The 24820-nt window shown below is 39.6% G+C and overlaps 1 protein-coding gene across 1 annotated transcript; it reads right to left on the bottom strand.

The window, feature by feature from the left end:
• Positions 1-128: 128 nt before the first annotated feature.
• On the bottom strand, positions 129-24046 carry LOC134076006 (diencephalon/mesencephalon homeobox protein 1-A-like). The gene is made up of 5 exons (XM_062531026.1): positions 23929-24046; positions 23665-23843; positions 802-1102; positions 522-658; positions 129-251 (listed from the first exon to the last, which is right to left on the bottom strand). The coding sequence occupies exons 1-5, from the start codon at positions 24044-24046 to the stop codon at positions 129-131; spliced, it is 858 nt and encodes a 285-aa protein (XP_062387010.1).
• Between the last annotated feature and the right edge of the window lie 774 nt (positions 24047-24820).

Here is a 24820-nt window from a genome sequence, read left to right as displayed (position 1 = left end):
AGCCACTGGAGGTATGTATTGCAAAGAGGAGGGATGGTTACATAACCAGTGTGATAATGCATGAATCCCATTTAGTGCCAGAGAGTTCAAATAGTCCAGTGTAGGGAATGAATTGTCCATGATAGGGATTAGGAATTGTCATAGGGGAAGTAGTGGGTCACTAGGGTGCGTGGGCCAGGAATCCGGGCAAGGGGACAGTAACAGGCGATGGTAGGGCAGTCATAGGGCTGGGACTTCAAGTGTGATGAGGGCTAGACACAAGGATGGCTGATGGAAATGGTTTATCTCACAACTTAGGTGGATAGAGTGTCCAAACCAAGAGCTATTGTGTGGTGCTTGGCTTTAAGACGCAAGTTTTCAATGCTAGTGTTTTGATGGTTAGGAAGCCCATCTGAGGCCTGGAGGGGTTGGGCATTCCAAAATTGTGGATGATGGGGTAGAGATTGAATGAAAGAAGAACAGGGCATGGAATAAAGAGTTGCTGGAATACTGATATTCATTCCTAGGTGTGGAATGGAAACAGGAGTACACATTTGAAAAGAGGGGAAATGCATCAGGTTGGTGGTGGCTGTGTTCTGGGAAAACTGCTCCTGCAGGTAGAAGAGGCTGACTGGTGAAGAGGTGTAAGAGTGTATTTGAGAGATCTCAGCGCTGACACCTAAACAGGTTGCTGTAGAGTGAACAATTTTATTGAAATTATTGTTTCAAATTATTTTTTATTTAATGAGTCACATTTTAACATTTATTTTATATTGAAGATGAAAGAAAATGTGTCACTTGGTTTAGGACTATAGTACTTACAGTGGGGGAACTGGACATTATCTGTTAATTCTTCTGGCTTGTAAGAGGTGTCCTTCAAAGTTGACCCGCTGGACTGCTTTACTGAACTCAAGCCTGCAGGTGATTTGTGTTTAGGCTCCTCCTCCATTAATGTAGAGGAAAAGGACAAATCATTTTCAAAGGTGATGACAGAGGGCAGTTTCTTCTCATCAGTTGATTTTAGAATTGTCTTCGCAGTTGCCTCTTTCTGCTTCAGCAACTGCTCTTTCTGAAGAATGTGCTGTATTTTGCGAAATTTAGCACGGCGATTTTTAAACCATACCTAGAGATGGAAAACCAATAGTTACTGTTGTCACATAAATAAGTGATCTGGGGCCTTAATTATGAGACATTCTTACACAGATGTGATCTTTAAAGTGTGCATGTGCTCAAATCCAACAATTACTCTGTTACTAGCTTAGCCACATTTTAGAATTTAACACATTTTTAAACTCACGTTAAGACACATCACATGACTTCTTACCCCTAGTCATCAGCACCTCTGCTACTGCATTTTCTCAGTTGCTGTGCCGTCAAAGGTTTTCGTATCAGTCACCAGAGGGCCCCTGTGCGTATTAGCTTAATCTTGACACAGATGGGGCCCTATCATCACTGGCGAAAAGTTTCAACACATTTTGTGTGTTGTCCAGTCCACATTGGGTGTGGTGTAGTTATGAAACTTTATCAAACATCAGACAATTGGCACAAGAAGGTGGGTCCTATGGTTCTTTATCAGTCATGGGTGTGTTTTGGTTGTATCATCCTTTAATCCAATAAGAGTGACATATCATTCCCTTTAACATTGGCTGCCAGCCATTTTCAGTGCAGAGCGCTCCATACTGCCCAGACGTTTTACAGCATTTTGACTGTTTTTCCAAGATCCACTGAACGGTGAGCTTTATGACTATGTAGACACAAATGAAAGAGTAGACTCTCTTCTTTCACCAGAAAAAAACGGTTTGTTTCTATCGTTTTCCGTTCTTTAGTAATCGTCAGTAGAACATGGGTTAGTTTTGCTAAAAAACACCAGTTTTTGACCAAAAAATGGAGAAAACAATCTTTTTGTGAAAATCAACTTTTTAACGTTAGCGTTTCAGTAGTATGTCCACCGCGACTGCACTGTTATCTCGTCAGTCTCGTCAAGGTTGCTAGGGACTCTGATGGTCGCTATAGACTCTGAACAGGACAGTAGACTAGCACTAGCAAATATACTATATAGCAATATCCAATGTAAATGGATCACACCGTTCACGTGTTTTCCATCCTTGATGTAAGAAGTAAGCATATTTATTCCCTGCACCGCGTGTAAACTAGATCCACTGTGGTCGATCTTCAGTGTGTTTGCTTGTTGTCTCTGCATGTGCACTCTGCAGGCAGATATTAATCATCCAAATGGCACTGCTGCAATCTAGCGGTTCGGATCGCTAGTACAGTCTGTTTCCAAGCCTGAAACTCTGCCAGATCGTTCCCAAGCCCACCCATGAGCCCGCCCCATTGAAAAATGCAATTGACATCTATGGCAGTCAACGTATGTGTCTAAATTGACGTTTAAAGACGTCAATTGCAGTGAATGAGTTAACAGCAAGAAGCGCGACTTCAAACAGCACATCAGTGTTTTGGTGGTCATCAGAGGGGTATTTCACAAAAGCAGAATTTAGACATCCAAGATAATCGATAAAGCCAGGTTTGACATAGCGTTCTCTAGTCATCCTTGCTAAACTCGTTTCACTAACGCCAATCCAGGATGAACAGGAGCGTCTATGTCAAGCCAGGTGTAAGTTATTCGGGATGTGTGCGCGTTCTCGTTTCTCCCCCAAATAACTCACGGTTGGAATAAAAAAGACGCAGAAAATAGCGTCTTGCACACAAAGTTAACAACCGCTTTTGATATAGACAACAACGAGGTAAAGTTTTACTTTTTTGGATGGGGAATCATGATTATTTCTGTTACATAGCGGGAGTAGGTGTGGCAGACCAACTGAATGCAAATGTACGTATGCACCCACGTGTGAGAGCTTCCTTGTCTCGGCACGCAACGTCATTAAGAAAGCGCTTGCCTCCGCAAAGATGCACAAAGTATGACTATATATATACTTTATTCTGTCTTTAAACCAAATTAGTTGAAAACACCTTCGAAATATGTCCCCTCCACTTCCAATCAACTACTACAGTAGGCTATTCATCAAACGTCAGTCAAAAAAGATGCAAACAACGATTTTGTAATTAATTATAAGGCCACCATAATTTAAATGCTATCTAAATGGTATTGGGCAGACATTCTGTTGTGTTTTGCGAGTAAATGCAAGTAGCAAATAGTATATAAATGGAATACAGCTCTTTCAAAAATCGCATGCAGGTCTGATTTGAATGACAGCTAGCTGAACCAATCAGATAATGTAATTACCATTAGAATTAACTTATCTTGGCTGTTAGCCTGGTCGGGAGCAGGCTAGCTTCAGAGAATAAATTCCCATGGCAACTTATGTAGCATCTCTTTTGTGAAACCGAGTCGAGGGTAAGTTCATCCAGGATAACCAAAAAATCCCGGCTTAATCCCTTATCTAGGTTTTGTGAAATACCCCTCAGCTCATTTGAGGGAATCTGCTTGTTCAAAACTTCACTGTGGTCCAAACAGTTATACACAGTTACTTTAACTAATGACTGACAGGTTACCATTGAAAACATAGCCTGAAAGAAGCAACACTTACCCCAATAAAGTTGGAATGACTGAATAAAAAACCTAAGGACATTTATCCTGCAGAGGGTTGCATGCTTACATCTCTTGACTGTGTGTCTTCAGCTGTGCTTCATATGTCCCCCTCGCCTGATTCTTTTATCATTACCAATTTCCAAATGATGGTGAATAACTATATTGTGAGATGTATTTTCTAATATCTTCATCATAATTGGGTCATTCCACGTCAGTTCAACCAGAGCGCACGCACTTGCGTCTCAAAACAAATCTGAAAAAAATAATTGTGTACCTATGTTACCCAGGAGACACTCTGTAACATGTTTTTGTGCGAAGATCAATACTTTTCAAGTAACAGCCAGTTTTACGGGGGGAGAGGGGTGTCAAATTTGTTCTGCCTCTTTTTTTTTTGTCAAAGTTCACAAGCCCATTGCTGAAGAACTAAAATATGTAGGCGGCTCATAAATAGGAATAGTATGCAGTAAATTCACCACAAGTAGTCTGGATGATTCTGCATGGTCATAGCAGTCCCTCAAAGTTGATCAAAATGTTATTGGAATTCTTGGCTGGGCTGGGCTGTTTAGGCTTACAGAAGACATATTTGTACTCAACATAGGCTCTTGATTTTCCCCCCCTTATTGAGATCAGTAGAAACACTCCCGGTAAGAACCAAGCCAGATATTGTTCAAATCTACACACCTATGGCTACTGAAAAATGTGAGGTTAATTTAGCAAATGAGTCATTCCGTGTGAAATCAGACAAAATCCAGGAAAATGGTTGCAGCACCCACTCTGATTTTTTTTCAAAATGTGTCTGCACAATGTTTAGGTTCCATAACTAAAATCTGTAAAATATTTTTGTTCAATTCTATTGTTTTCATTGTCTTTTTGCCCTTGCCTTTTTACACTCTCTAAATGACCTTACAGTGCCCTCCATAATTATTGGCACCCCTGGTTAAGATGTGTTCTTTAGCTTCTAATAAATTCTTTTTTTTCCCCAATAATATAGGACCACAATTAAAAAAAAATGTAAAATCCAACCTTTAATACAAGTGCATTTATTTAGAAGGAAAAAAATCCCACATTAAGAAATAATTATTTTACATCAAATCATGTGTGCCACAATTATTGGCACCCCTGATGTTAATGCTTTGTACAACCCCCTTTTGCTAATAAAACAGCACCTAATCTTGTCTTATAATGTTTCACAAGATTAGAGAAAACAGAAAGAGGGATCTTCGACCATTCCTCTTTGCACAAAATCTCCAAATCATCCAACGACCTGGGTTCTCTCCTCTGCACTCTCCTCTTCAGCTCACCCCACAGGTTTTCAATGGGGTTGAGGTCTGGGAACTGAGATGGCCATGGTAGGAGCTTGATACGGTGTCTGGTGAACCATTTCTGTGTAGACTTGGCCATATGTTTAGGGTCATTATCTTGCTGAAAGACCCAGTGACGACCCATCTTCAGCTTTCGGGCAGAGGCCACCAGATTCTGATTTAAAGTGTCCGGGTATTTCAAAGCATTCATGATGCCATGCACCCTAACAAGGTTCCCAGGCCCTTTGGAAGAGAAACAGGCCCCCAGCATCACCGATCCTCCACAGTGGGCATGAGGTGCTGTTCTGCATACTCCTCTTTTTGTTACGCCAGACCCACTTGGAGTGTTTGTTGCCAAAAAGCTCTAACTTTGTCTCATCTGACCAAAGCACATGGTCCCAGTTGAAGGCCCAATACCGCTCCAGACGTTTATGCTTATGATTTTGAGTGAGAAAGGTTTTTTTCCGTGCATGCCTCCCAAACAACTTGTTGGCATGTAGATAGCGCCTGATGGTTGTTTTGGAGACTTTGTGACCCCAAGATTCAACCATTTGATGCAATTCTGTAACAGTGAGTTTTGGAGATTTTTTTATTTCTCTTACCATCCTCCTCACTATGCGTGGTGGCAGAAACTTGCGTCCTCTTCCAGGCTTGTTTACCACTGCTCCAGTTGTTTTAAACTTCTTAACGATTCCTCTGACCATAGATATGGGCAGGTGTGCGAGTGGCTATTTTCTTGTAGCCATGGCCTTACTTGTGAAGGTCGACACACATCTGCCTTACTTGAACAGTGTGTTCCTTCGTCTTTCCCATGTTGAAGAGAAATGGCCTCTGTGTCACGTCATATTTATAGCCCAGGGAAACAGGATGTTAAGAATTACTAAATAAATGTTCCTACATACTCTGATTGACTTTGTAAACTACTGTAGAAATTACAGAAATTACAGAAACACTTTAATTACATTTATTTCCTAGGAATTGTTAGGGGTGCCAATAATTGTGGAACAGGTGATTTTATGAAAAATAATTATTTCTCAGTCAGGGATTTTTTTTCCCACCTTAAAATTCACTTGAGTTGAAGGTTACATTTTTCTACAATTTTCAGTGTGAGAGTATGCTTCTACAATAAAAATTTTATTTATTTTAAGGCTTTTAACGCATCTTAACCAGGGGTGCCAATAATTGTGGAGGGCGCTGTATATCAGGTGTGCCCCTCTTGTTTATACTGCTGATGTTGGCCGGTTGCTACGTACGCTCTACCTTGACAACACATTAGCCAGCCAGCTGAACCAAATCCTGATTTGTGCTAACGACGATCAGATGGCGCTGGGGTAAACTTAATGGAGTTTAACACGCAGCTGCGCACTAAGTTTAACGTGATTCAGGGTTTCCCGCAGCGCTTTCCTGCTAAGGCGGCCGCCTTAACAACACAGGGCTGCCGCCTTAACTAGCGTCTTCAATAAATAAATAAATAAATAAATATATTATGTATAGTGATATTCGCCGTATTACTCTGACATGTTTTCTCCCTGTCATTCCAAACCGTAGCCGCTAGTCTCCCCTCTCTGTAGAACGCATAAAAAAAGAAACATTTTCAAATCGAGTTGGCACAGGCGACGCGCTCATTCAGCATGAGTATTTGATATCAGGTGCCAATGCCACGCATATCTCAGAGTGACTGCGAACACAAATAGCCTAAACCTAGCTAGATTTGACGACTCTCACAGGAATGGTTCTCCGTTGAATCTACCAAATGTATGGGATGAGCGGCATAACACTTTTGAGCGCTGTATCTTTTTTTTTTTTTTATCACTCGTCTATGAATGCATAGCCCACTGCATCTTGTAATTTGTTGTGACAAACACTTGTGCCATCTAGCCTACAGCTAACAACAACTTGTGACGGCTATTCATTTACGTGTTGTAAAATACTGAAATTGTCTGAGGTTTACACAGGCTAGGTTAAACTTCAAACTGTAGCCTCTTGTCTCCCATGCCAGTTTCATTCATCCCGACCGGGCAGGACGGGAACACACGTTTCGGTGTGGCTGAAATAACTCCTGAATGTTTTTGTTCAGAGCTGAACATGCAACTGTAGGCTATTTGACAGGTGACAGATTTGGTTGTTAGTGACAAAATATTAGCGTTCAATGCGGTACATTCTCGCTAATTATGTTTTAAAAAGCATTAAAAACGTTCTGGCTCTCTTAGGCTATATGAGCAACAGGCACGCACAATATACAGCTTCAATCAAAGAATTGCAGCTTTAGGCTACTAAATCACAATTCACTAACTTTACCATACAGTCGCAATGTTACATTTTCATACAGTTTCATCTTTATTTCATGGTATATTCTAAAATATCCACCATTACAAATATTCTTGGTTTTAATAGAATATTATTATATTGACTGGCTTTAAAATATATCCTATGGTGCTATGCTGAGCAGTGCAAAGGTTTTGAAAGATACAAAAGGCCCTGTATTGGAGTTGTAAACTTACACTTTTAAGGTATAATATTGTCTAAATTGTGTTAATGATGTTTAATTGGTTGCTGATACAATTAAATCTGATACAATGAATGTGAAATCCAGGTATATTGCTGTCATTAGTGTCAAAATTCAACATTTTCAATATTAATGAAATGCTGACAGCCTACTACATTTTTACTTCAGCTGACCTCCTTGTCTTCAAGTAAATCAGAAAAGAAGTTATTTAGACAAGTGTGTGCTAGACTGCTCCTGTAGCCAACAATCCCCTCTCTACCCTTTGGGAATTGAACTGTTATATGATCCTTGGTGATGTAAATTATGAAAGCCCCTTTCTTTGGTTGGTCTTGATGCGGCCTTGACTCCTTTAAGACTCAGACTTGCTTCCTAAAAGACTCGGTTGTTGTCACTCGGTCTCGGCTGCAGTTAAAACAACGGTCTCGACTCGACCCCCCCCGCCCCCCCTCCCCATCGTAGGGCAGTGGCGGCGATGCGGCGGGGACGCTACGGCGACGCCCCCTTCCCCTGGACAGACACCACCTTAACTAACAAATTTTCTGGGGGAAACCCTGTGATTGCTGCGTCACAAATGAGACAGGATCAGCTGGTTCCTAGTTAAACTGGGGTTAAACTGCCTGGATGCCGGAAGTACGCTGTTTCGAGTTTTACACCAGCAGATGCAGTCGTAATTCAACAGTCTTAATGCATTTCAGGATTTTGACGGGATACTTTTTATGACTCTTGTGGCTAAATGCGCTCTAAGTGCCAAAACACTTTGGAAATGTAAAGTACATTTCAATAAAACCCAAATAATGTTGAAATATGTCATGAAATAGTCTAGGCTACTTTTGTGGAAATCTGAGTCTGAAATCTTATCCAGTAGGCTATGCTATTTATAACATTAAATCAGTTAGTCAATCAATTGTCACGAATTAAATAGAATATTACACGGAGGAGCAAAAATAAGCCTATTAATCGCCACACTTCAGCCCAACTATGGACAAACTATGCTGGCACTAAACCCACATTCCATGGCTTCGTGCGCATTCCAGCCTTTACGAATCGATGTGAGTAAGACTACGTATTTTGTCCTAAACAGGCCTACACCTGGCAAATAATGCATCTGTGCGGTGTAGGCTACATAATGTCACAACTGTCTTTAATGCCTGTGAAATGCATGTTAGTGTGTCGGATAGGGGCAGACGTTTTTAAATCATCTTACTATAACATTCTTTTTATATATAATATTGCCGTTTCTGATGTTCACCTTGTCTACAGATGAGATGGCCCAGTATGCATAATAACTCGTCGCTGCAGCCACCAGGCTCAATTTGAAGAAGGGGCTTACTGTGGAGACTAACCATTTCGGTTAACTGCATAGCATGGTCAAATGAGAATGTACCTTTTATGTTTCATATAAGTAGGCCTGCCGATAATAATTAAAAAAAAAACCCTCTAGGTTACGCAATAATGTTTCACAGCGCGCAGTCATTGAATGAATGAAAGCGCCTCCCGCAAACAGCGGGTGGAAATCCCTCTCAACGACATGAAACTTAATAGTGAACTTAATATTTTACGAATAGGCCTACTCGTTCTTTGTAAATTTTTAGTGAACTTAATATTTTACGAATAGGCCTACTCGTTCTTTGTAATTTTTTAGTTAGGCATTTGCCTACTTAAGCAGCTGCTATCTTGTAGCCTTTATTGTAGCCTACTGTGTGATAAGTACAAACTAGCCAACAGTGTGTGTATGTGTCGGTTTATGAAGTGTAAGCTGTCACCTATCTAGCTATCCTGCAAACTATGGTTTAGTCTACTGTAAAACCATGTCCTTTCCGAGATTAGACTAAAGGCCAGTTCAAACACAAGATCCGCGACGAGACGAGCTGCAACATTCTAAAAAACAGCAACTTTCTGCAACAATGTGTTCTAAAACTGTGGCGTTCAGACCACTGCAACGACATTAAAACGGCAACAATGTTACCACAACAACAGTCTAGGCGTGAGGACAAGATAGAAGTTTTCAGCCAACGTCACAATAGCTCCACGCAAAAGTGTTCTAAAACTCTGCAACTAAGATTTGACATGTTGAATCTTTAGCGACGGCTTGAAACTGCTTGCAACTGCTTGCAACTTTTGATTTACACCGCCGCAACTGCTCTCCGCAACCGTCTCAGACCGCCGTGAATCTTCGGTTTATAACACGCATTAAATGCGCCCTCTAGTGGGTGATTTGAATTTCCTTGAAGACACAGCAATTGAGGTAAAACACAGCAGCAGGTTAAACCACAGGTGCATACACAGCAATGGAGCTTAAGTCGTCACGTGACTTCTTGCGTCACCACCGAGTTTAAAACCGCGTTAAACTCCAAACTAGCGACAGAGCAATTAGAATTAATAAATGTAGAAGGCTTGAAAGAGCAGCAAGATTATTTTGGAACATCATCAAGCAACTGATCGATTATCAATTGCATTGATAATCGATCGCTTGTTTTTATACACCTGTGGAAAGGGACCTGATGAAACCCATGAATTCGTCGAATGACACGCATGACACACCCCCTTTATGCAGAGGAAGTGATCCCCATTTTGCGCCCATAGACATGAACTACGACGACGTATCTTGCTCCGCTTTAAGGATCTTTGAATGTTTCATGTCTGCACCGACCTAGGCCTATAAAGCACTAAATTAGTTTTTGACCACAAAATGAATTTAGAGTAGCATAGCCAAGGCTACTTAACAAAAACAGAATAGGCTATAACCTAAACTTTCCATTAATGTTAATGTCAATTTCATGTTTCCATTGAGCCAAGTGATTATTCTCTACAGTAAATTGATGTTTTGACTTAAGTTAGACCTATTGACAATTGTGTTAGGTTAAAAAATACAAGGCAATGCAGATTTAAACTAGGCCTATATTGGTGTAGATTAGAAGGCTAGGCTAGGCATAGTGATAGTTGTAAGCCCTTTTCAGACTGAGAAACGATACATTAGCGTTTTAAAAATAACGGGTTCAGGGGGAGTTCGCAGTGTGAAAGGTAGACGTGTTTTGGTCCCGGGTCGCCTGAAGCCGAGTTCAGAGGCGAGTTTTGGGAGGCGTTGCCTAGCAGCACGTCACACGATATTTGGGAGTGAACAATGACGTTAAGCATGCCTTGGACCTCGGAGATAAACTGATAAACACAACTGTCATGCTAGTGCTACGTGGTTTAGTTTCCGAATGATGGCGGGCCACTTGTTATGTTATTTGAATGCCAAATCAGGTCCTTTTGTCTGTCGAAGTCATATTTTAGTGTGTTGAGTCCTGAACGACTGCTGCTATTTCAGTTAGCTCGTTGGCTAGTTAGCTAGCATTAGGCAAACGTTCCAAAAAGAGGTGCTAGCAGCAGACGGTTTTGGTAACATAGCAACAATAAACACTTGACCGAAGCGTTGAGAAAAGGAGGTTCAGGGCACTCTCAGCGTAAAAAAACGCGATTGGTGGACACAGCCATAGATATATATCTATGGACACAGCAGCTAAAGTTGTCCTTGTCTCTTGTGTGTTTCCTGTATTTTAAAGGGGACATATCATACCTCTTTTTAAACAAGTTTAGAATTGGTCTCTCCCAAATTGAGCCGTTTCTGAGCTGGCCACGCCTCCGGCTGCATGTATTGATCAAGCCCGGCGCCCACCAGAAGCGGCGTTCGACGGTCTGGGCCTGCTGCGCAGGATTTTAGAATAGTTTTCTATCTCTGTGCGGCTGCTGCGCGGCAGACGTTTCCAGTGGGCGATGTTCCATTGAAAACAATGGAATTCTATTTTTTTTCGTGGCGCGGCACACCGCGTACGCTTCTGCTGGGCGATGGCCTTTACGCTGCTCGTTTCACAGGTGAAAATGACTAAAACAGAGCCGGCATCCAACCACATATGTTAGACCCTGGTGCTAGGGTTGGTCTATGCAAATTCCCTTAGTATGACATCAGAATAAGGGAGCCATCCAAATGGCTCACAGCAGCATACTTTCTTTTCTTTTTTTTTTTTAAAGTATATTTTTTGGGCTTTTGTGCCTTTAATTTTGACAGGACAGTAGAGAGAGACAGGAAGCGAATGGGTGAGAGAGTCGGGGTGGGATCCGGAAAGGACCATGGGGCGGGAATCGAACCCGGGTCGCCGGCGTGCGGTGCAGGTGCCCCAGCCCGCCGCGCCACGGCTGGGGCCGCAGCATACTTTCTTGACACCAAAGTCTTTCTACTGATCTACAGAAAACGGATGGATGGGTTTTTCTCACGCTTGGAGTGTTTATAAGAACAGTAGAGGCCTAAATATGAACACAAAGGCCCGCAAAAAGTGAGTTTTGCATGATATGTCCCCTTTAACCTCCTGCCTTGCCAAATACGTCATCAGTCACACACCCCTAATAGTGGGGTTGACCTATCCTTTCACATTCAACCCGCCTCGGCAATAATACTACCCCCCGAGACGGGTTGACTCCCCACCCCGTGTCGGTCAGTGTGAAAGGAACAGCCTTAACGTTAAATTCGGCTGATTTAGCGTTAAATTCGGTCAGTGTGAAAGGGGCTTTAGTTTAATTTAAGCCATTTTATTGGGATTTTGAAAATGAGATGAACAGGTCCAAAACGGACCCGGGCCAGAGGTATTTTGAGTCCGTTACGGATCCACAGCGGATTTGCGGGTCCGAACGGGCCCCGGCCAGTGTTTTTTTATGAGTCCGTTGCGGGTCCAGAGGTTTTCTAGGAGTTCGTTGCGGATCCGTGGCGGATTTGCGGGTCCTGGACGGATGCGGAGCCCAGCCGGGTCTGCGATCCGCCCCCGTAACGGATCCGTCACTGAGTGCAAGTGGACGCCGATACGGGTCCGTTTCGCGGGTCCGTTCCGGAAGCCGTGCTACCTCCGCAGCCAACGTAAGTGTTTAAATTGACGTTTAATGTACGTAGACGTAAATGGCAGTGAATGAGTTAAGACACGTAACATAGGTTTTGTTCAATTAGAGCAGTAGGCTAATACAGTGTAGGCTTAGGCTAGTGTGGCCTCTGTGGGGTATCAGAGAAGCAGCAAACTTTCAAATCCAGCAAAACCTTTTTTTAAAGATATTTTTTTTGGGCTTTTATGCCTTTAATCAGATAGGACAGTGTAGGGTGACAGGAAACGAGTGGGAGAGAGAGTAGGGTGGGATCCGGAAAGGACCACGGGGCGGGAATCGAACCCGGGTCGCCGGCGTGCGGTGCAGGTGCCCCAGCCAGTCGCGCCACGACTGGGGCCATGCAGAACCTTTTTTAAGACGGCGCGGTTCAAACCCTAAAAAATCAGGCCCGATCCGGTGTAGGTTGCTTGTTAATGTCGGATGGCTGTCGGTTGTCGTTTTTTCCGGTATTCCCGTTTTTAGACCCTTGTAGATGCCGCCATGCTCCACCAGAGGCGTTTCCCCATTTAAATGAATGGGGTTTTAGGTCCCATTGAAATGAATGGGGAAATTATTTTTTTGGTATTTTCTTTTTTGCAGCCTTATTTTTTAAGCATTGTTGACATATTAGAAGTCATTAGCTAAGTTAGAAATGTTAGCATAGTTAGCATCTTTAGCATAAAGCATAAATGCTAGAAATCATCAGCTAAGTTAGCTAATCAACCTGGTTAACATTGTTAGCATGGTTAGCATAGTTAGCATTTCTAGCATAAATGCTAGAAATCATCAGCTAAGTTAGCTAATCAACCTGGTTAGCATTGTTAGCATAGTTAGCATTTTAGCAAGCCCACTCTTGCAGGTCCTCGGACATGCACATTTCTAGTTTTAATTATAGTGCATGAAAATGCACTATATTGTTCTCCCTAGGTTTCTTATTATTATAGTGCATGAAAATGCACTATATTGTTCTTCCTAGGTTTCTTATTACAGTGCATGAAAATGCACTGTACTGTTCTTCCTAGGCTTCTTCAACTTCAACTTTTTATTATTCTTCTTCTAACGCACGCAATTCAGCTTCAACCGTTTAACGTAGAAACTTCATTCAAACTTTGTTGCGTAGGTCTTGCTTATGCCATGTGTGCTTTGTATTTTTCAACTTTGTAACTTTTATACTTTTTAAACTATTAGTTAAAAACTATTACCATTTCCCCCATAGACTTAACATTGCTCATTATGACATCACGGCAGCAATTAGAATGTTACCCCAGCTGGTCAGCCACCTGGGCACCAACTGTCAGTTTCTCTCAGGCTCCTCTCTGAAGACTACATATTCTGTTCCCCTGTATTCTCTGCGCACAACAGTATCAAAACTAGAAATGCAATTCCAAGGAATTACCAGTGCATGAAAATGCAAAAATAGATAGATAATGTAGATATGGTTACTAAGGTGTAGCTAGGGTAAACATGGTGGTTGCATAGTTTACAGAGAGTTGATAGTGTGAAGGTAGACAGTTTAAAGATTAAACATTCCAGTTCTAACTTAGCTAATGATTTCTATTCATGTTAAAATGTTGATTAGCTAACTTAGCTAATGATTTCTAGCAGTTACGCTAAAAGTGCTAATTATGCTAGCAATGCTAACTTTACTAACAATGCTAACCAGGTTGATTAGCTAACTTAACCGATGATTTCTAGCAGTAATGCTAAAAATGCTAACTATGCTAACAATGCTAAATTTGCTAACAATGCTAACCAGGTTGATTAGCTAACTTAGTTGATGATTTTTTGCAGTTATGCTAAAAATGCTAACAATGCTAACTATGCTAACCATGCTAACTAGCTAACTTGCTAGTGAGGACTTTTATTTTGAAACATTTGTTGCTAGGGTATCCATGGTGGCCACTATCAGGAAACAAGAAGTTACTGCAGTAAAATTATGTTGGTTGCTATGGAAACAGTCATAAACACTTAATGGTTGCTATGTTGGTTGCTAGGTACATGGAGGTTTCATGTAGTTGACTGGAGGCATAGTGGATGATAACTGACAGTTGGAATGGTTGAACAGTTCAATAGTTGAGTAGTTTCAATGGTTAAATGATTTAATAGTGTATTATTGCAGTGAGGACCTTTATTTTGAAACAGTTGTGGACAGAGGAAGTAGTGAAACAGGATCTGTAGTCTTAATGAGATTGTATGCTAAGCCTGAGACAGAAGGTGCCTCTCATAGCGTTTACGCGTCCTCTCTCGCTCCTCACTGATCTACATAAAGAATGATGGAGCGGCAACAATGGGATAGTCTAGCCCTTCTTCTATCTTTCTTTATGTAGATCATTGAGGATCGAGGAGCGAGGGAGGACATATAAACGCTGCTTGAGAGGGACCCACAGTAAATACTTTAAAAGTTGTATGTAGATAGTCTAATTAATGTTGATAGACAGAATGTTTAATGGATGTTGATAGGCAGATTGTTTAATAGATATTGATTGACAGTTTAATGGGTGGATGAGTGAATGGTCTGAAGAAGATGAATGGATAGAAGGTTGGATGGAATGTGCCTTATATTCTTGTTAAGAGAGACAGTAGCTGCATTTCCATTGACCATTAAATTGCGCAAATTAAGATTTGCGAAAAGAAATGTGGTGAATGGAAACACACACATTTCGAAAAAACTCACATTTTTCGATAAAAAGTTTTTGCGCTAGGGTGAGGTGGTATTTCGAGCGTATCGAAATTTGTATATTTCGCAAAACTGCAATGGAAACACTTTTTTCGCATCTAACGAGTCACGTGATCCAACAACCGGATGTTAGGAGGAACGAAACCGACGAAGAAGACTGTCGACAGGAAGTGGCACCGGGAGAATAATGTAAAAAATATATATTTTTATTCATTAAAAGTGTCTCGTGTCATTCTAAAATGTTGAATCCACACTCTGTGAACTCGCCAACACTTTCTCAAAAACGCTGCATACGCAACCGCTCAACTAGTTTTGTTTACCCATAGCAACAACGTTGCTATGCTTTGCTGGTTTAACGTGATGAGAACGGTGCTGAAAGAAATCTAGATTTTAGATTCTAGTTCTAGAAACTAATCAACTGGGCTGATCTACGAAATATTCCACTGACATGGCTGTGACAATTTGAATGCATTTAGTGTAAATCTGGGTTAAATGTTGATAACCTAATGACTTACAGCACGCGAGAATACACGAGATTTTAATTAAGTTAGCCGAATGTAATGGAAACACCGCAATTGCGAAAATTGTGATTTTCGACATTAAGACAATATCGACAAAGTTTTTGCGCATATTTGTAATGGAAACGCAGCTACTGATACAGCTCTCTGAGAGTAGTTGACACAGGTGTAATCAATTTAACTGGCTAGTCTTAAGAGAGCCAGAGTAGGCTACTCTTAAAGCCTGAGACAGAGTAAATAATTTAAAAGTTGAATGTAGATAGTCTAATTAATGTTGATAGACAGAGAGTTTAATGGATGTTGATAGACAGATTGTTTAATAGATGTTGATAGACAGTTTAATGGGTGGATGAGTGAATGGTCTGAAGAAGATGAATGGATAGAATGTTAGATGGAATGTGCCTTATATTCTTGTAGAATGGAGAGACACAGCTCTCTACTGAGAGTAGTGGATACAGATACAGGTGTAATCAATTTAACTGGCTAGTCTTAAGAGAGCCAGCCTGAGACAGAGTAGATTGTTTAAAAGTTCAATGTAGAGCGTCTAATTGATGTTGTTGATAGGCAGACTGTTTAGAATGGGTGGATGCGTGAATGGTTTGAAGAAGATGAATGGATATAAAGTTGGATGGAATTAGGAGGACTTATTTTGATATTGTTGTGCGCAGAGGATACAGGGGAACAGAATATGTAGTCTTCAGAGAGGAGCCTGAGAGAAACTGACAGTTGGTGCCCAGGTGGCTGACCAGCTGGGGTAACATTCTAATTGCTGCCGTGATGTCATAATGAGCAATGTTAAGTCTATGGGGAAATTGTTAATAGTTTTTAATTTATAGTTTAAAAAGTATAAAAGTTACAAAGTTAGAAAATACATTGCGCTGATGTCTTAAGCAAGACCTTCGTAACACAGTTTGAATGAAGTTTCTACGTTAAACGGTTCAAGCTGAATTGCGTGCGTTAGAAGAAGAACTAGAAATGCAATTCCAAGGAATTACTAGTGCATGAAAATGCAGAAATAGATAGATAATGTAGATATGGTTACTAAGGTGTAGCTAGGGTAAACATGGTGGTTGCATAGTTTACAGAGAGTTGATAGTGTGAAGGTAGACTGTTTAAAGAAGAAACATTCCAATTGATAATTTGAAACTAATGATTTCTATTCATGTTAAAATGTTGATTAGCTAACTTAGCTAATGATTTCTAGCAGTTACGCTAAAAATGCTAATTATGCTAGCAATGCTAACTTTACTAACAATGCTAACCAGGTTGATTAGCTAACTTAACCGATGATTTCTAGCAGTAATGCTAAAATGCTAACTATGCTAACAATGCTAAATTTGCTAACAATGCTAACCAGGTTGATTAGCTAACTTAGTTGATGATTTTTTGCAGTTATGCTAACTATGCTAACCATGCTAACTAGCTAACTTGCTAGTGAGGACTTTTATTTTGAAACATTTGTTGCTAGGGTATCCATGGTGGCCACTATCAGGAAACAAGAAGTTACTGCAGTATAATCATGTTGGTTGCTATGGAAACGGTCATAAACGCTTAATTATAATGGTTGCTATGTTGGTTGCTAGGTACATGGAGGTTTCATGTAGTTGACTGGAGGCATAGTGGATGATAACTGACAGTTGGAATGGTTGAACAGTTCAATAGTTGAGTAGTTTCAATGGTTAAATGATTTAATAGTGTATTATTGCTGTGAGGACTTTTATTTTGAAACAGTTGTGGACAGAGGAAACAGTTAACAGGATATGTAGTCTTCTGAGAGACTGTATGCTTTAAGCCAGAGAAACTGACAGTTGGTGCCCAGGTGGCCGGCCACCTGGCCTAAGATTCTAATTGCTGCCGTGATGTCATAATGAGCAATGTTAAGTCTATGGGGGAAATTGTAATAGTTTTTAACTAATAGTTTAAAAAGTATAAAAGTTACAAAGTTGAAAAATACAAAGCAGGCATGGCATAAGCAAGACCTACGCAACAACGTTTGAATGAAGTTTCTACGTTAAATGGTTGAAGCTGAATTGGCTGCGTTAGAAGAAGAAGTTTAATAAGAAGACTTGGAATAACAGTACAGTGCATTTTCATGCACTGTAATAATAAGAAGTAGAAGAAGCCTAGGGATAACAGTACAGTGCATTTTCATGCACTGTAATAAGTCCTCCTAATTCCATCCAACTTTATATCCATTCATCTTCTTCAAACCATTCACTCATCCACCCATTCTAAACAGTCTGCCTATCAACAACATCAATTAGACGCTCTACATTGAACTTTTAAACAATCTACTCTGTCTCAGGCTGGCTCTCTTAAGACTAGCCAGTTAAATTGATTACACCTGTATCTGTATCCACTACTCTCAGTAGAGAGCTGTGTCTCTCCATTCTACAAGAATATAAGGCACATTCCATCCAACATTCTATCCATTAATCTTCTTCAGACCATTCACTCATCCACCCATTAAACTGTCTATCAACATCTATTAAACAATCTGTCTATCAACATCCATTAAACTCTCTGTCTATCAACATTAATTAGACTATCTACATTAAACTTTTAAATTATTTACTCTGTCTCAGGCTTTAAGAGTAGCCTACTCTGGCTCTCTTAAGACTAGCCAGTTAAATTGATTGCACCTGTGTCAACTACTCTCAGAGAGCTGTATCAGTGTCTCTCTTAACAAGAATATAAGGCACATTCCATCCAACCTTCTATCCATTCATCTTCTTCAGACCATTCACTCATCCACCCATTAAACTGTCAATCAATTTCTATTAAACAATCTGCCTATCAACATCCATTAAACATTCTATCTATCAACATTAATTAGACTATCTACATACAACTTTTAAAGTATTTACTGTGGGTCCCTCTCAAGCAGCGTTTATATGGCCTCCCTCGCTCCTCGATCCTCAATGATCTACATAAAGAAAGATAGAAGAAGGGCTAGACTATCCCATTGTTGCCGCTCCATCATTCTTTATGTAGATCAGTGAGGAGCGAGAGAGGACGCGTAAACGCTATGAGAGGCACCTTCTGTCTCAGGCTTTAAGCATACAATCTCATTAAGACTACAGATCCTGTTTCACTACTTCCTCTGTCCACAACTGTTTCAAAATAAAGGTCCTCACTGCAATAATACACTATTAAATCATTTAACCATTGAAACTACTCAACTATTGAACTGTTCAACCATTCCAACTGTCAGTTATCATCCACTATGCCTCCAGTCAACTACATGAAACCTCCATGTACCTAGCAACCAACATAGCAACCATTTAAATTAAGTGTTTATGACCGTTTCCATAGCAACCAACATGATTATACTGCAGTAACTTCTTGTTTCCTGATAGTGGCCACCATGGATACCCTAGCAACAAATGTTTCAAAATAAAAGTCCTCACTAGCAAGTTAGCTAGTTAGCATGGTTAGCATAGTTACCATTGTTAGCATAGTTAAAATTTTTAGCATAACTGTAAAAAATCATCAACTAAGTTAGCTAATCAACCTGGTTAGCATTGTTAGCAAATTTAGCATTGTTAGCATAGTTAGCATTACTGCTAGAAATCATCGGTTAAGTTAGCTAATCAACCTGGTTAGCATTGTTAGTAAAGTTAGCATTGCTAGCATAATAAGCATTTTTAGCGTAACTGCTAGAAATCATTAGCTAAGTTAGCTAATCAACATTTTAACATGAATAGAAAGCATTAGTTAAGTTAGAACTGGAACGTTTCATCTTTAAACTGTCTACCTTCACACTATCAACTCTCTGTAAACTATGCAACCACCATGTTTACCCTAGCTACACCTTAGTAACCATATCTACATTATCTATCTATTTTTGCATTTTCATGCACTGGTAATTCCTTGGAATTGCATTTCTAGTTATTATTCTTTTTCTTCTAACGCTCGCAATTCAGCTTGAACCGTTTAACGTAGAAACTTGATTCAAACTTTGCTACGTAGGTCTTACTAAGGAGACCTGTGCAATATATTTTTCAACTTTGTAACTGTTATACTTTTTAAACTGTAAATTAAAAACTATTAAACATTTCCCCATAGACTTAACATTGCTCATTATGACATCACGGCAGCAATTAGAATGTTACGCCAGGTGGCCAGTCCAGGTGCAGCAGCTCTCTCTCTCTCTCTCTCAGGCTACATACACTGGCTCTCTTAAGACTAGCCAGTTAAATTGATTACACCTGTATCTGTATCCACTACTCTCAGTAGAGAGCTGCGTCTCTCCAGTCTACAAGAATATAAGGCACATTCCATCCAACTTTCTATCCATTCATCTTCTTCAGACCATTCACTCATCCACCCATTAAAATGTCTATCAACATCTATTAAACAATCTGCCTATCAACATCCATTAAACTCTCTGTCTATCAACATTAATTAGACTATCTACATTCAACTTTTAAATGATTTACTCTGTCTCAGGCTTTAAGCACACTCTCTCTTAAGACTAGCCAGTTAAATTGATTACACCTGTATCAACTACACTCAGAGAGCTGTATCAGTGTCTCTCTTAACAAGAATATAAGGCACATTCTATCCAACCTTCTATCCATTCATCTTCTTCAGACCATTCACTCATCCACCCATTAAACTGTCAATCAATATCTATTAAACAATCTGCCTATCAACATCCATTAAACATTCTGTCTATCAACATTAATTAGACTATCTACATACAACTTTTAAAGTATTTACTGTGGGTCCCTCTCAAGCAGCGTTTATATGTCCTCCCTCGCTCCTCGATCCTCAATGATCTACATAAAGAAAGATAGAAGAAGGGCTAGACTATCCCATTGTTGCCGCTCCATCATTCTTTATGTAGATCAGTGAGGATCGAGGAGCGAGAGAGGACGCGTAAACGCTATATGAGAGGCACCTTCTGTCTCAGGCTTTAAGCATACAATCTCATTTAGACTACAGATTCTGTTTCACTACTTCCTCTGTCCACAACTGTTTCAAAATAAAGGTCCTCACTGCAATAATACACTATTAAATCATTTAACCATTGTAACTACTCAACTATTTAACTGTTCAACCATTCCAACTGTCAGTTATCAACTATGCCTCCAGTCAACTACACGAAACCTCCATGTACCTAGCAATCAACATACCAACCATTAAAATTAAGCGTTTATGACCGTTTCCATAGCAACCAACATGATTATGCTGCAGTAACTTCTTGCTTCCTGATAGTGGCCACCATGGATACCCTAGCAACAAATGTTTCAAAATAAAAGTCCTCACTAGCAAGTTAGCTAGTTAGCATGGTTAGCATAGTTAACATTGTTAGCATAGTTAGCATTTTTAGCATAACTGCAAAAAACATCTAACTAAGTTAGCTAATCAACCTGGTTAGCATTGTTAGCAATTTTAGCATAGTTAGCATTTTTAGCATTATTGTTAGAAATCATCAGTTAAGTTAGCTAATCAACCTGGTTAGCATTGTTAGTTTAAGTTAGCATTGTTACCATAGTTAGCATTGCTAGCATAGTTAGCATTTTTAGCATAACTGCTAGAAATCATTAGCTAAGTTAGCTAATCAACCTGGTTAACACTGTGAGCATAGTTAGCATAGTTAACATTTTTACCATTACTGCATGAAATCAGTAGCTAAGTTAACCAATCAACCTGGTTATCATTGTTACCATAGTTAACATTTTAACATGAATAGAAATCAGCAAATCAAAATGTTTCAGCTTTAAACTGTCTACCTTCACACTATCAACTCTCTGTAAACTATGCAACCACCATATTTACCCTAGCTACACCTTAGTAACCATATCTACATTATCTATCTATTTTTGCATTTCATGCACTGGTAATTCCTTGGAATTGCATTTCTAGTTATTAATCCAACTTCTTCTAACGCTCGCAATTCAGCTTGAACCGTTTAACGTAGAAACTTGATTCAAACTTTGCTACGTAGGTCTTACTTAGGAGACCTGTGCAATGTATTTTTCAACTTTGTAACTTTTATACTTTTTAAACTGTAAATTAAAAACTATTAAACATTTCCCCATAGACTTAACATTGCTCATTATGACATCACGGCAGCAATTAGAATGTTACGCCAGGTGGCCAGTCCAGGTGCAGCAGCTCTCTCTCTCTCTCTCTCTCTCTCAGGCTTTAAACTGGCTCTCTTGAGACTACATTTTCTGTTCCCCTGTATCAACGGTATCAACATAAGTCTTCCTAATTCCATCCAACTTTCTATCCACTCATCTTCTTCAAACCATTCACTCATCCACCCATTCTAAACAGTCTGCCTATCAACATCAATTAGACAATCTACATTCAACTTTGAAACAATCTACTCTGTCTCAGGCCTGGCTCTCTTAAGACTAGCCAGTTAAATTGATTACACCTGTATCTGTATCCACTACTCTCTCAGTAGAGAGCTGTGTCTCTCCATTCTACAAGAATATAAGGCACATTCCATCCAACTTTCTATCCATTCATCTTCTTCAGACCATTCACTCATCCACCCATTAAACTGTTTATCGACATCCATTAAACTCTCTGTCTATCAACATTAATTAGACGATCTACATTCAACTTTTTAAAAATCTACTCTGTCTCAGGCTTTAAGCACTCTGGCTCTCTTAAGACTAGCCAGTTAAATTGATTACACCTGTATCAACTACTCTCAGAGAGCTGTATCAGTGTCTCTCTTAACAAGAATATAAGGCACATTCCATCCAACCTTCTATCCATTCATCTTCTTCAGACCATTCACTCATCCACCCATTAAACTGTCAATCAATATCTATTAAACAATCTGCCTATCAACATCCATTAAACATTCTGTCTATCAACATTAATTAGACTATCTACATACAACTTTTAAAGTATTTACTGTGGGTGCCTCTCAAGCAGCGTTTATATGCCCTCCCTCGCTCCTCGCTCCTCAATGATCTACATAAAGAAAGATCAGTGAGGATCGAGGAGCGAGAGAGGCCGCGTAAACACTATATGAGAGGCACCTTCTGTCTCAGGCTTTAAGCATACAATCTCATTAAGACTACAGATCCTGTTTCACTACTTCCTCTATCCACAACTGTTTCAAAATAAAGGTCCTCACTGCAATAATACACTATTAAATCCTTTAACCATTGTAACTACTCAACTATTTAACTGTTCAACCATTCCAACTGTCAGTTATCAACTATGCCTCCAGTCAACTACACGGAAACTCCATGTACCTAGCAACCAACATATCAACCATTAAAATTAAGCGTTTATGACCGTTTCCATAGCAACCAACATGATTATACTGCAGTAACTTCTTGTTTCCTGATAGTGGCCACCATGGATACCCTAGCAACAAATGTTTCAAAATAAAAGTCCTCACTAGCAAGTTAGCTAGTTAGCATGGTTAGCATAGTTAACATAGTTAGCATTTTTAGCATAACTGCAAAAAACATCAACTAAGTTAGCTAATCAACCTGGTTAGCATTGTTAGCAATTTTAGCATTGTTAGCATAGTTAGCATTTTTAACATTATTGCTAGAAATCATCAGTTAAGTTAGCTAATCAACCTGGTTGGCATTGTTAGTTTAAGTTAGCATTGTTACCATAGTTAGCATTGCTAGCATAGTTAGCATAACTGCTAGAAATCATTAGCTAAGTTAGCTAATCAACCTGGTTAGCACTGTGAGCATAGTTAGCATAGTTAACATTTTTACCATTACTGCATGAAATCAGTAGCTAAGTTAACCAATCAACCTGGTTATCATTGTTGCCATAGTTAACATTTTAACATGAATAGTAATCATTAGTTAAGTTAGAACTGGGAATGTTTCAGCTTTAAACTGTCTACCTTCACACTATCAACTCTCTGTAAACTATGCAACCACCATGTTTACCCTAGCTACACCTTAGTAACCATATCTACATTATCTATCTATTTTTGCATTTCATGCACTGGTAATTCCTTGGAATTGCATTTCTAGTTATTCTTGCAATTTGTTCCATTTATTAGATGCAAAAATATAAAAGGTAATTTTCCGAATTCAAGTTTACTTTGAGGAATTTCAAGAGATATAAATCTATGTTCCATAACCGAAAGTTTTAAAAGTAGGCTACTATGTGTTGTACTATGTGTCGCATATAATTGCAATGCAGCATGAACGTGTGCTTAGACGTGGAATATGAAAGACATTGTTCAAAAAAGACTTCATATATGTCAAATTAAAATGTCGAATTAGGTTACTTACTTGAACACGTGCCTCTGGCAGATTTGTGCATATGGCCAGTCTTTCACGCATGATAACATCAGGGTAGTGGGTCTTCTGGAATATCCTCTCCAATGCCTTCAACTGTTGTGCTGTGAATGCTGTGCGGCTCCGACGCTGTTTCCGGTGCTGAGAACCGTAGCGAGCTTCTAGAATGATGTCTTAAAACAGTACTTCTTTTCATTTAACTGGAATTGTGTGATAATGTAGGCTATGTGTGTGATACGGTTTCTATGTCACACTTACCAGCTAGTCTCTCAGCAAGAGTTAATCCCTGAACAGATGTCTGGCAATCATGGGAATGTTGTACATGCTGGTACATAGCACTCAAAGAATTCATTGCACAAAGGTTGTATCCATTCATTTCACGGTTGTATCCATTCATTTCACAATGCTGCATAGCAAAACATCTGTGGATGAGACACAGATTTACTTTTGAGAGACCTTTGACCAGAGGCTGCCAAAAATGTGCAAATGTTAACATCACATCATTATTGCTGATTTGTCCAATAGTCATGCATGTTTACACATTTCTTTGTCTGTTACCCTGTGACAGAATTTAACAGCATACCATGTCTGAAAGTCCAGCAGCAGCAAAATTAGCTGAACCTTTTTACCACTCGATATTAATGTAGCTGGCGATAACGTCTTGGAGATTTGTTGTGATAAACACTTCGCATCCACTGCAGCTAGTGACAACTTCTCTTTTTTTATATGATTTATTTGTGGAAATTTCAATGCAAGACAAGAGTACAATACTGCCCTGCAAAGGCAAAAGACCTTAACTCGCTAGAGTGTGAAACTGAGAAAAATGACTTTAAAGTTTATTTTTTGTCCCGACAAAAGTTTTTTAGGTAGGACTCCCAAAATTTGACAAGTTGTTGATAAGGTGAAGAAATGTTTGTATACAAAAAAAATTGAGCTCAAAATTGACCTTTGACCCTTGTTTGGCTGTTACTGTACCCTGCCTTTGTATCATATGCACAAAATGGAGGAGTGGTGCAAAGGCAAAAGGCATTAACTGACATACAATAAATATTTGCCTGCTGTTCAACATACTTACATCCAATATAAGAACACTTAACCAAGTCTAGTCATCATGGTATTTATTTTAAATTATATAGACCATTGGTTGTTC

The sequence above is a fragment of the Sardina pilchardus genome, chromosome 3, assembly GCF_963854185.1.
Source record: "Sardina pilchardus chromosome 3, fSarPil1.1, whole genome shotgun sequence".
Classification (NCBI taxonomy): Eukaryota; Metazoa; Chordata; class Actinopteri; order Clupeiformes; family Clupeidae; genus Sardina; species Sardina pilchardus.
Note: the sequence above shows the minus strand (reverse complement) of the source record. Positions and strands in the feature narration are given on the sequence as shown.